The sequence below is a fragment of the Notolabrus celidotus genome, chromosome 18 (genome assembly GCF_009762535.1).
Source record: "Notolabrus celidotus isolate fNotCel1 chromosome 18, fNotCel1.pri, whole genome shotgun sequence".
Lineage (NCBI taxonomy): Eukaryota > Metazoa > Chordata > Actinopteri > Labriformes > Labridae > Notolabrus > Notolabrus celidotus.
In genome coordinates, this window is record NC_048289.1 from 7,328,729 (window position 1) to 7,342,443 (window position 13,715).

General features: G+C 40.0%; 1 protein-coding gene across 6 annotated transcripts in view; it reads right to left on the reverse strand.

The window, feature by feature from the left end:
* The window catches only part of tmem94 (transmembrane protein 94), a 61,595-nt gene that overhangs the window by 19,604 nt on the left and 28,276 nt on the right, over positions 1-13,715 (reverse strand). For all 6 annotated transcript variants that reach the window (XR_004634714.1, XR_004634715.1, XR_004634716.1 and 3 more), the window contains exons 6-10: positions 10,681-10,886; positions 2,710-2,861; positions 2,270-2,372; positions 2,099-2,185; positions 1,812-1,928 (exon numbers count right to left, since the gene is read on the reverse strand). Coding sequence is in view for 3 of the 6 variants with exons in the window: in XM_034707757.1 (XP_034563648.1) it covers positions 1,812-1,928; positions 2,099-2,185; positions 2,270-2,372; positions 2,710-2,861; positions 10,681-10,886 (665 nt within the window). In the remaining 3 variants the exon portion in view is untranslated. The remainder of the gene's footprint in view (positions 1-1,811; positions 1,929-2,098; positions 2,186-2,269; positions 2,373-2,709; positions 2,862-10,680; positions 10,887-13,715) is intronic.

The window sequence follows — 13,715 nt, forward strand, 5'->3', positions numbered from 1 at the left end:
TTGTAGGTGTCTCTAGCCAGCCTGAAATAACTGCCTCAAACAGTTTACAATGCAAAATGGGTCAAATATCCCAGATCATCTTATGTGATGCTTTTCCAGAGCTCACTTCTTACAGACGCCCACGGTAGTGTCTTAATATTTTAGTACATTGATACTTTTCAATACCACTTGCTTTAAAACAGAACAATCTGTTATTTTCATGCCCGGCAGTATGAAAAAGTACCAACGTTTATGAAAAAAAAAAGGATCTATAGTCATATTTTTATCCAAAAGCTGCTGCGAGCGAAAGAGAGCGAGCGCAGCCGATAAAAAAGCGGTGGAATATAAATTAGACATTATTTTATGATTTTATGATTGTTTCACAGCAGTTACACTTTGAGGAACTTATAAACGCACTCACACCTTTATAAAAATCTGCAGGAAGGTGGAGGATTTTGTTTATTCACAGTCTGACACAGGACTTCCACCAGATCCATGTCCGGTCCGTCTCCAATCCACTGCGGTCCAGCTCCGTGCTCTCTCGTCCGTCAACACCCACAGGTTTAGTTTTTGTAACGGAGCAGGGCCGCCGGACAGCTGGAGTCATGTGACCGAGGTTTTCCCACGGCAATCACTGAATCAAGGATTCTCCTCCTCCTCTCCTCATCCATGTTGTCTTTATCAGCCTCTGAAAACCTCTGACTGATGACTCCAGGCTTGCCTCCGCTCAAAATCCTATTTTGTTGTTGTAGTTAAGTTAAAAACAATCTGGTGATAACCATAGACTGTAAAAAATATGGACGTAGTATCCGTGACCTCACCCATCTGTTTCTGAACGCTGTTTTGAGACCAATCGGCTACGGCAGCCATATTGCTTCTGTCGAGCCAGTGCGACGTAAAGAGGCGGGCTTTGAGCCTCCTAGCCAACAGCTGCAGTGTTCCTGCAGGCAGCTGTGCCTCTCATTGGAAGACTAGTAATCTCAATATCTTCCAGATTGCCGAATTAGAAAAAAATTCACCCCCCTCACAGTGAGAGGACATCGAGAAATTAGCTATTCAGACTACACTCGTCTTTTGTACCAGGCTGTAAACATGTTTATTAATGCTGCAAAGATCGTCTTTTCCCCATTCATGTGTATGTGACTTCCGGTACTTCCGGAGCCAGCCTCAAGCGGATCCTGGATGAACTGCAGCTTTTAACACTTCCGCATTGACTCATATTTTTAGACCAGAGGTTGCCGCTTGGTGATAACACAGAGTGTTTTATTCTGAAAATTAACCGGATGTTTTCATTTTGTTTTGGTGCCTGACTTCCTGTCCTGCTCCATTTGCTCCGTGCTGAATTGATGCGTCGTGCTCCGGCATCCGGCAAAAATAGAAGTCTCGCGTATCTGATACGTTGCATTCCAACCTGCCGAATCAGAAACGGAGCACAACGGAGCAGGTCCAGTGGAAATTAACAGATTGACTAGAATAGAAACCTATCAGACCCGGTGCTGTGATCGGAGACGGATCTGGTGGAATTTGGCCGTTAGAGGCGGTTGCATGAAGCAGTATCAGGCAGGAGTACTTTTAATGTAGAATCAAACCAGGATATCAGTCAAACGCCAAACTGTGTGTGTGTGTGTGTGTGTGTGTGTGTGTGTGTGTGTGTGTGTGTGTGTGTGTGTGTGTGTGTGTGTGTGTGTGTGTGTGTGTGTGTGTGTGTGTGTGTGGATGTTAGTAAACAAATACAACACAATCCTCCATCACAGTAGTTGAAGCTGTCTTTCAGTGCACATCACAAAGTCAGAACTTATTCCTTTCAGTACGTGTTTAGTTGTTTGTCTCACCAGACCAGCTGGTGACGCTCGGCTGAACTCGGCGAGGACTCTGGCCTCTCCGAAGGCGTTCAGCAGCACCCACATGACGGGGAAGAGCAGGGGCAAGATGGGCAGAACGCCCATCAACTGCAAGTACAGGTTAACAAAGTCTATTAACAGCACACTGTAAGATGGGACAGGCTGACTGTAATGACTGATATACTTTAATGACGGTGATAATGCATGATAAACACAATAATAAATCCAGATACGACCTTTACTCTGGTCTTAGTTACACATTTCTTTAATGATCGTACCTGAAGTTGAAAGAAATTGTAGCAGGCAGGCGTAAGGCTGGGAGCGTCAATAAAAAAGCGGACTGTGTTCACAAGCAGGAACGCCACCTGAAAGAAAGGTCAGAGTTACCGGTGAGGCAAAGAAAGCACACGTCACACGGAGGCTGTTTTTTAGAGGAGTTAACTGCTCACCAGCACGATGGGGCAGACGAGCTTGGTGATGACAGACTGCACTGTGAACCTCTCATTATCAAGAACCGTGATCGGTCGAGACAACGCCGACTCCAAACTGTTTCTGTGGACAAAAATAAGAACAAGTATAACTCTCCTGAGGGCACAGTGTGAATAAAGGCAACAACAGCATCACTTTAAGAAGTAAGAAAGGAGACAGATGATGTTTCATACATTAAAATATGCTTTCCAGTCTCACACATTATTTTTCAACACATAGAAGACTCTTAATTAGGGTTTTAATGATGTCATTATAAACCCTGTGCACAAACAGATGTCTAAATATTGTTAGTCACAGTGTATCCAGGCATTATCAGCATGGAGAGCTCACAGCCAAGGAAAAGTAAAACCTTATTACTTATCCAGTATAAGTTAAATAAACCAGTCAGAAAGTTCCTTACCCAACGATGTCCAGGACCGGGGTCCGGACCACTCTGAAGAGCCGGTGATGCTGGGGGCTCTGGGGTCCTCTCTTGTCGTTGGCACGTGGGGAAGGAGGGGGTGAGAATGGAGGGAATAAATCTCCTGGCTCCAACACGATGTGCTCATCATCCTGAGGAGAGGAAGAGGAAGAGGATGCTTGTCACAAAATGTAGCTTCAGAGGTTCAATCTTTACCAGTTTTTCAAATACACTTATGCGCTTGTCAAAATAAATAAAGTTTGTGCTGAAAGAAAATCATTTACACTGATGTGTGTTAATGTGATTTAACCTGAATGTCAGGCACTTCTGCCTCCTGCTTCTGCAATGTCATCATTTCACACTTAATTCAAGATCTCGTTCATATTCAAAAACGAATTAGAGTAAAAGATGGTTACAAAAATGTTGTTTGTTTTTAGGTTCCCCCCAAGAGCACGGCAAAATGTGAGCAAAGACACAAACACTGAGGATAATAATTTAAGAAAATACACACAAGCAAAGAAACTTGTTCTAAGTGAAAAGAAGTCCCCGTTCCCTCCTTCTTTTCAGAAATGGATCTCTAACATGATGTCAGTCCTACAAATGGAGAGACTCAGGTTCTCTGGACATTTTTAGCTATCTGGAGGTTGTTCTTGCCTTCTTGGATGAAGCTGAGGTGAGATAAAAACAGTATTTCTTTATACTTACTGCAGACCTGATGCACAGCACCCAAAAGTTAACTACATAATTAACAACTTTTTTATGACATTGTTTTGTTTTCTTCTTCACAATTTTGTATTGTTTGTTCTTCATATTTTATCATTTTCAATCATTGTTCAACAAATTAATTTATATTGCGGTTTTTCTTCACATGTTTTAATTCATTTATTTTATATTTTAACATTATTTTTTATTCCATTTCATTACATTTATCTGAGTCCTTGTTTGCTTGTCTTTGTCTTGTTTTGTTAGCATATTTTGAACAGTAACAAATAAAATAAACTAAAAATAATCTAAGAAGAAACATGCAAAAAATAATGCTGCCTAAAGATTCAGGTATTAAACATGAAAAATGCTGAATTTTTTTTTTTTTTGTCACACACATCTAAAATGTTCACACGCTATATGGATGTGAACGGAAAGTAAAATGTGGGTAAAAGTATCAAGGCAGCCAAGCCAGCTACAGCAGAGTGAAGCAGCAGTGCAATAAGAAACAACAGATGATAACTGCACAGCAGCTGATGACCAAGACATAAAACTGTGACTGAACATTTCTAACAGCGTCCACTTTCTGACAGATCCTCCCCTCATTAACGTTAGAGGCCGTCATCTTGTTGTAGGGAGATGTTAACACTAAAGAGACTCTTCATTCACACCACTCAGTGACCTGCAGCGACTCGTCTTATCTGAGCTCCAGAGTGACAACACGGCCAAAGAAGAGGAAATCATGTTTGCAACGCTTGAACTGTGTTTGCTCTGTTTGCATATCTAAAAATAGAAGCACATACAGTAAGTGAACACTTTGAGCAACATTTGGCTCCGATAATCCGTGAACCATGGCCCTTTATTTTCATCCATATCAGAGTAGATTCAGGCTCTGCCCACACAATGAAGCCGCTCTGTTACATAATGAGCAAACGTCAATGCAGCTTCAGAACAAAGACCACCTACTGCTGCAGACTTCATGTTATCACTGCACTCCTCCAAAGACAAAGACAGCAGTCACACACGGGCCTTAGGACAGAAGATTGCACTTTATTCAGATCTGATGGAACAGACCGTCCACTGTGAAATAAATGTCTGCTGAGTCTATTCATTGTATTCTTAAACTTAAGTTACAACCAATATGTCGTGAGTAGCCTGAACTCACCTTTTTGGAAAATCTAAACTTTGTTCAGTTTGCTCCTAAACTATGTAGCTGCCATATTTTACTGAACAGTCCTCTCTACTTTCAAACTACAGCATCTTTACTTCCTGATATCTTGAATATCTAGTGTGTTTAAGAAGAGTCTGAAACATGACTCCCTTTAAAAGAGGAAACTACGAAGAGGGGAGAAAAACAGACAAACGTCGGCTGAATGAAGAACATTTGGACTCAGCAGAGATCTTAACATGCTACCAAAGAGACAAAGATCTGTGGACACGGGGTCAGAACCCAGATTTCTTGATATAAGATAAAACATAATCCAGTGTCCTTAAGGGCTGAGATCTATCTTTCACTGGACAGATGATCTGTTGAGATTTTGAGAATTAATTTAACTTGAAGTAAACAGGTAAAAAAAAAGAGAGGAGAGAAACCAGAGGGAGGTCAGATTATATCCATCACTGACTGAAGGCAGAGTGATGTGATGTATAGATGTTACTGTAACTGCACAGCTTCATTCTATGGATTTATCACACTAACTGTGAAAGGGCACTGTCATCATAATCTGGTCCATCAGGTAGGCTGTGCTAGGTCAGTTAGTATGGTGATTTAATCAGGTTAAAATAGAGCTAGCTTCATGATACTGAAAACTCTGAGTTTCAAATCAACAAATCACTTTAATCTTGTTTTGTAGTTCTCCCCTCTCTGTCCCTTATTTTGAGCTCTTTCTTGTGTCCTCGCTTCATTCAGGCTGAATGCTGACACTGCTGCTCAGTGCTTTCAGTGCTAACAGTTATGTTCAGACCCTCTATTGAAATGAACACACGGGGGTTCCTCTTTCTGTCTTGTTGTTTTTTCTTAAATTGGCCCCGCTGCATGTGTGAAAACTTGCTTTTGCAAACTCCTTCATCCGTGACTGTTTATGGCCTTCACTTCATAGTCCCTTTACAGAGAATACGTACCTTATAAGAGTGCTTTAACTTCTCATATAAAATATTATATTAATGTTATTCAAATAAAATATGAAGCATTTAAACTCTGGAGTTCTTCTTTTCTGTGTTTTGTTTTTCTGAATGTCAGTGTGACTGAAAGCATATTTTCAACCCTGTCAAATTGGTGCCTGTTGGAGTGAAGTGTGTAAGTTCACAAGTGTTAGACCAGTTACAAAATATTGCCTTTCTTTAGCAATACCTCCTCTTTTTTTTGATTTCTTTGTTTACATTTAAGAATAATATCTAGATGAAATAACTGATAACTCTGGATTTTACATTAAAGTGATTGATAAGACAACTTCTTTCACAACACGGTGTTAGAATTATTTTTATTGCCAATCACAGCGCTCTGTTCAGGTGTGTTTATATCTCCAGGGTTAGTATTTCACACACACATTAACCTCAGACTGATGAAGGACTGTCCCAGTATCAGGGTTCAACAATGACCACACAGAGCTCTCTGTAGTCACCTCATGTTACCTGTTATTGACCCCGTCCTGCTTCATCCTCATACTGTGAGCTCTTCTCTAAGCAGGGTGGTTCAACCAGCAACACGCTTACTTCTCTTTTTGTGAGCTCAGATGTCAGCTGATTGATTAAAGCTATCTGATAGGATCAAAACTTTGAGTCAGGTTTTTTTAAAGAAGAAGGGTTCAAATCAGATTAGATCGGGTTACGCAATCCTCCAGTTAGTGTTGTTGGAAATGCTGAGGTGGGACTTTGATAACTTTGATCTAAAAATAATCCCATCAGAGGGCTGGATCCACACTGGGTAACAGGAACTAAATGTTATAACTCTTTTAAGCTCCAACAGAACAACATTTATAAAGTGATGTTAATTATTTAGACTTTTAAAAAAAATCTACATTCAGCATTTTATTTGCTTCCATGCCTTTGGAGATTATTTAGACATTGGAGAGTGAAAAAATAAAGTATTGTTACGATGAAATCAAAAACTAAAGAACATTAAATTAAAAAAAAGTAAAAAAAGAAAGCAATCACTCCAGCTGACACCCAGACGCATTAGACATTAAAACAACAGTACAATAATTATTAATCACACAGATCATAGGATTGTGGCTTATAAAGCAGCGTCAGTATTAATTCCAGTCTTTGTCATGATCAGCTTAAAATCCCGACAGGTGCTTCACAAGCACCTGTCGAGATTTTGGCACCCCCTGTGGCCATGGTGTGCAGTGCATAGTTCTATCTAGAGCACCAGTTATCTGGATTTGGTCATCTTTAAAGAATGTAGCTGCTTTCGAAGCCGCCTACTATACTAGCAGTATGTACTGATTTGGCCAAAATTCAATATGTAGTATGTGAAAAAGAGCAAAATCTGCAGTATGCCAAAACTCCCCGGATGTCTACTGATTCGGGAAAATATCTCATTATGCTTCGGACCAGTCTCCCTCGCATACTGTTTCCCACAATGCACAGCTCTTTTCGATTTCCCTTTTCTCTTCTTTTTTGATCGGGGGAACTCCGTAATAAGGTGCTGTGACAACTATGAAACTCCATATAAACCACTTCATAACTTTTTATATCATTAGTAAATGTTAAAGAAGCAGTTTCGCTATCAGCTTGGTCTTTGTTAACTTCTGCTTTCTGAAACCGGAAATCCAGTGACATCTGGCCCAGCATCGTGCAGACCAGATCCCCCAGAACAGTCATACTACAGACTAAATTCAAATGCAATATGAATGTTTCTGTTGTGTTGTTGTTAATTTAATCTTCAATTCATCTTTGTTATTATCTAACTTTATGTGCTAATAATAATAAATCCCACGGCTAAGTGTTTTAGATCTATCTTGTGTATTAAGTATGAGTCATATTTCTGAATAGTTGTTTGAGGGTAACCAAGCAGCAACTTCCGACCACGAGAATTGAAGCCAATGCGGAAGCCTTAAAAACTGCAGTTTCTGGAGTGTCCGCTTGAGACTGGCACCAGAAGTACCGGAAATCACATACACACCCATTCAAAAAAGACGATCTTTACAGCAGAAATAAACATATTTACAGCCTGGTACAAAAAATGAGTGTAGTCTGGACAGCTCATTTCTCGATCGGCATACTGTAGGGGGGGTGAATTTTTTCATAACGCGACTATTTAAAAGATATTAAGATTACAAGTTTTCCATTATGAGAGGCACACCTGACTTGATTGACAGACGGGAACACTGTAGCTGTTGGCTAGGAGGATCAAAGCCCGCCTCTTTAACTCACACTAGCTCGACAGAAGTTATGCTGAGTTCAGCATTTCCAATATGGCATCTGCTGATGAACAGCTTCAGAACAGCGCTCAGGAACAGATGGGTGACATCACGGATACTACGTCCATTATCAAAACAGTCGATGGGTGTAATACATGTCACGGCTGCAGTTGCACTCCTTTTCCCTGTGTGTGTTTAACCCTTTTGAAGTGCTATGTGTGCGTGTGTAGGTGTGAATGTGTTTGTGGTTGATGCAGCCAATGGAGTAGCCTGAATGTTGTGCAGTGACAAACACATGATCAACGAATCAGAGGAGAAAGCACCCTGTTATTCCTGCAAAGCCAGCTGAGTCAGCTGCCTGTGATAAAGTCCCACTCGCTGTGTGTCTGATTGTGTCGATGTCAAGAAGGGGTCAGGTAAAGTTGGGAAAAGCTGGGTTCAGGTTCAGGGGTGCTGTTTCTTGCATTCTTGGTGAGGAAGTGAATTTGGTTTGTTTTTATTAATTTGCATAATTTGAAAGACAGTTCTCTAAAACTAGTTTGGAGTTGCTTCCCTTTTCCCAACGAGCTGTGCCCTAATGAATCAGGACTAAAATAAACTAGATTACCTGATCCTGGATAGAAATAAAGTGGATTCCCAAATCCGGATCATCCGGATTATCCTCATTAAACCTTGAATAGCATGGCGCTGGCTCTTAAACTATTTGGCAAGAGTTTGATCGTGTGTAGCAGACTGTCTTCCAGCAGCACATCCTGATTCATCCAGATGATGTGTTGCTGCTTTGGCTTTTAAAAGTGAATAAATAGAGTTCTGCAATCTGCTCCTGCTACAGCTGATGCTGGTGGGAGCTACGTCAAGTTGCATTAAATCGCCTTTTCTACTTAATTTTCTACGCTAGTTTACATTTGACCCTAAAAGGTGTAGTTGAATGGATATTACTTTGAGGTGAAATTTAAAATAATGAAAGGATTATATTACTTGAAATACAAAAAGGTAAATTTAAAAAAAAATGACTTATTGATGCATTTGAGCAAATTCCAATATTGTCAGAGTTAAATCTGTTTGTTACGTTGGGCCAGCAGAGGGATCCCACCGACCCATTGTGGTTGAATCAAGTTCATATCGTGAATTTAATTCCCCGTACCACATTTTCCTCTGCATTTCAGAAAAAAGCCCCAGAGCGCTCTCCTGCAGCACCCTGGGGCTTTTTTGTCAAAATTTGGAAATCAGAAGGTTTGCAGTTTGCATAATCTGGTTGAAATTCTTTAAGACTTTTTAGAGCACTTCTTGATCTTAGCACTAAAGTTTATGTCGATAAGAATAAACACAAAGGTCAGTTATCATTTTGACCTTTAAGGTGGCTTGATTGATTCACAACATTAAATTGTGAACTGAGGGGTGCAGATTTAGCTCTAATGGTTAAATTGTGTGCCCATATAGCAAGGTTATTAAAGTTTTGCATTTTTCATTTGTTTTGTTTTTGTTTTGTTTTGACTTTTTGTTTTCAATTTCAGTTCAGTTTAAATTAGTTTTTGAAGTGGGTTTACTAGCTTAGTTTAGTTTTTAGTTTTTGAAAATGCTTAGTTTTACACTAGTTTTTACTAGTTTCAGTATTAGTTTTAGTCTTTTTTGTAATATGGGTTATTTGTCAGGGGCGAGATTCAAAAAGGTCAGAAAAGGCATTGTGTAAGATTCCTCATGTTGTGATGTCCCTGAGAATGTACCGACCAGCAGCTATCGGAAGCAATGCATCAGTGTTTTCTGCCCTACGTTGTCTCAGGCTCCAAAATGCTGCCTGGCCAGGGGTTAGCTTCTGTTTGAGGGGAATGGGGCTGAGCCTTCTCCCTTGCCTTGACAAGGTAAGTTAGGTTAGCCGTCTTGTGTGAGCTTTTCAAATGGACTTTAAGATTAGTGGGATTTTCCCCCCTTGAGAAATGGTCCGCATATTTTATCACCTTCCACTGCAAGGCACTTACACCTTCCATCAGAGACACACGCTCTGTCGCTTTCTCCCGACTTTGGCTGCCATTAACGCTCTGCTAGCAGGTAAAGAGTGGACGCGTGCTTGCTTATGCGACTGCGGAAAAAGAAGTGGAACTGGAAGAAAACAAACAAAAAAAATAATATCCACTCAAAATACTGAGTTTATGTATGAGATAGATTGACAAAGACGAAAACTAAAGACATTTTCTCTATAATTTTAGTTTATTTTAGTTAGTTTTGTAAACTCACAATACAGTTACAGTTAGTTATCGTTTTTTTGTAAAGCCTTGTTTTTATTTCAGCTAAAGGAAATGTTTTTTCACCTCTCGTTTTGGTTATTTCGTTAGTTTTCGTTAACGATAACAACCTTGCTATATGGCGGGCGATCCCGGTTTTGATCCCACCTTGCTTCCCCTTTCCCAATGTCAAAGGCTCCACCTTAAAAGCTTACTGTAGCTGTTGAATAGGGGTCACAGACTGTATGGCAGTAAATTTATTTTAGTCTAACTACTGTAGTAAAATGCAAAGGCAGCAAAGCATCCTCTTTCCGTCGTCCCGTGGGCGCCATGTGTTTAATGTAGTCTGATCTTTCTCCGGTCCATGTGCAGGTGCCCTATCAGTGACCACTACTCTACTACTGTAGAGAGTGTTATGTCATCAATTTTGTTTTTATATTAAAATCTCATCATGCTGAGAGACTCAACATGATTAAACTATTCATGAAGCATTTGATGGTTTGTTATACACACGACTAATACCACATAAACTTGTCACAGTAGGAGCGGCCGTTACACAACCTTCAGATGGAGCTATATGTTAACCTTGAGTGTGCATACATGAGCGTGTGTCAAAGGTGCAACTTAAAATAGCACTATAGCACTACACCACCCCCCCGTACTCAAACGTGTCGCTGCAGACTGACCTTGATGCCTCTGAGGGACGCGAACGCCTCTTGCCCAGGTCTCAAAGCGATGATGTCTCCCTCCACCAGCAGACTGACGGGCAGGTTAATCAGCTGAGAGTCCCGGTAGGTCCAGTGAAGAGACCACGATGGGGACGTGGGTGTGTACAGATCCGGGTAGAGAGACGGGGACCAGCGTGCATCACCCAAACACCCCGTCAGGTAGTCTGGAGCGACACAAGATAAATAATTATGGGAGCAGTTCAGACAGAAGAAGAGGGATGACCACTTCATTTTATCATCTGAGACGTGTTTGACAGAAGGTTCATGTACGGTGGTGTTACTGTGGGTAGACCGCTCAATCTTTTACATGCTAACTAACAGATTTGCTGTCATTTAGGCAGAGGAAAAGAGAGAATAATCCTTGGTGTTCCAATTGGGCCTCTACATAAAGTTCAATCATCACTTTTCTGACGTGTCAACAAAAATTGAAGAATAAAGAAGCTTCTTAAAAGTAGAATTCATGGTAGAGCAGTTTTATTTGTTTGTATCATTGTGATCATAGTGCTGTGGCTCATCAGTGTGTGTTCATGTGTGTTTAAGTTGTCGTGGCTTGTTGCCATGATGCTTTCACAAGCAGTTTAAAAGCAAACTCAAGACCGACCTTTTTATTCTCACTTTTAACTGAGTTTTATTCTTATAACAGTTTTATTCCCCTTACTTTATTTATTTACTTATTATGTAGGACAAATTTTAGTCACTTTTTTGAGTATTTTTTAGTAATCTATTTTATTATGGTGAGCTTAATTTCCTTTGTTGAGTTTTAACATCTTATCTTACCTCCAGTGTTTCCTCATTAATATATCACGACAGCATTTCCTCAGTTCATTGAGCAACCTCTTTTTTTATTATTCAGTTATTTAATTATTTCATTTGTATTATTATCATTATCTTATTTTTTTCTTTGTATTTTCTCCCAGGTCGATATTCTAAAATGAGAATTGGTTCTCAATTGTCTTACCTGGTAAACTAAAGGTAAAATAAATGATTCTATTTTAAAGTTGTTTTTATGTAAAGCACTTTGTGTTCCAATGACATTGCATGAAAAGGGCTTCATAATAAAGTCTGATTGATTTCACAAGCTGTCTGCCGTTTAGTGTGATTGTAAAGAGGAAAAAAGTCCTCCGTGAGGCTATTGGCCAAACATCATTTCTAACATGCCAGAAATTCATCTGTCTGGTCGGGAGCAGCTGGGATTCTCCCTCCTGACCTCTACAGTGCACAACAAACAATGTGCGATGAAGCTGGAGTTCAACTGACTTCAATGTTGGTCTAGCACATTGAAAAATCTGGTGAGAAACTGCCTCAATTCACAAAGTGTATGCTTGATCTTCATCAGCTCTGACGTCACAACACTCAACAAAGCAAGCGAAGTACTAACTAGATGGCATCACTGACGATTGTAATGGTAGTGTTATTCAGAGGTAGAACATACCAGATACTCATGGTCAGATGGCACATAATGTACATGATTATACTAAAAAGTAAAGTTGAAAGTGAAAGATTAAGTAGTATTGATAGCAAATTGGATTGATTATTACATCGCACGTGTCCCTGATATTGAAAAGGAATATTCTACATGATAATGAACAGAATATATCAAAATGCTTGACTCTAATAATGCACAAACAATGAGTGTATTTCTTCATGATATAAAAAGTCCTGCTATCTTTCCTGCTGTACAGCTCAGAGGGGTTGAACAGTTTGATGGTGACAGGTAGAAAAGTACAACAAATCATATCACCGTCTAACTACCTTGACCTCTGGGGCGCCACTGTGGAGAGGATGAAGGGTGGAGCTTCCTGTGATACAACGAATAGAGATAAGGTGCTCACTGTGACTAACCACAGAGGCTGACCTTCAACAGTGGTTCTTAAGAAATGAATTCATCTTTAATATAGTAATCACTGCTTTTTAGGTAAAAGATGCCCGACTATGCAGAGTCTGGTGCCTGTTGCTTTGATCGTGGTTGTACTAATAATCATAAGGAGCGAAATCTGTGGCTTGATCAGCTGTGTTTTGAACATGAAGCCAAGACAAAAAGCATTGTTCCTGTGATAAACGGTAACATTTCCATAACCTACAGACGAGGAATCTAAAAGGACATGGCTATAATCAGGTAACGTTATGATTTCAGGTTAGAGAAGGATGGCGTTGTCTGTTCAGTTAAGAGCGTAATGTCAATGATATTTCTGACACAGAGTGAAAGGCAGCATGAATAAAGTCTGTGTGTTGAAACAAAGACCAGATATCTCACAGATGCTCTCTCAACTATGATGATGTCGTAATCCCTGATAATAATAACACTCAAGTGAGCTCAATGAGTATGAGATGGACCTTGTGACAGTGTAAACACTGACACACCTCAAAGCTTTGCAGCACTAATAAAGCAGCTAAATATGCTAATGTAGATTACCTAAGGCCATTTTCTCACTTGTTAGCAGAAGACTAAAGGGATGATCCCATCATCCTGTTTGAGGTGTTCAGATGATGTTCCCTCATTTTGAATCTCTGTGTTGTTTTTATTATAAAGATAAGATTTCCGCTGCTATGAAAAACCCTGGCTTGTGTTCACACACCCATAACTCACACAAGGAATCATGGGCGGCTGGGTATAAGGAGGATACAGGAAGTGTAGTATGCTTGATAAAAGGTGACCTTGTTGTAATAACGCTAATTTCATGACTCACACAGCGATATCTGCATAAAATGTGTCTCCCTGAGTGATTTGCATCTCTCAGCAGGTCTGCTTTGTTTCGATGAAGTGTGATTTCTCCCGTTATGTAATTTGTTTTTACTGTTTTAATCACTGAAAAATGAGTCCAGTCCTCCTACACTGTTGACACATGGATCTGAGTTTGACTCTACAGAACAGACCAGTGTACTCCTCTGTAGATGCTGTAACAATGATTGTATTGAGGAGGATCTTCCTCAGTAAACAATGAACAGAACAGATGACATCATTCCCATATTTATCTATATATCCACTGATGCGT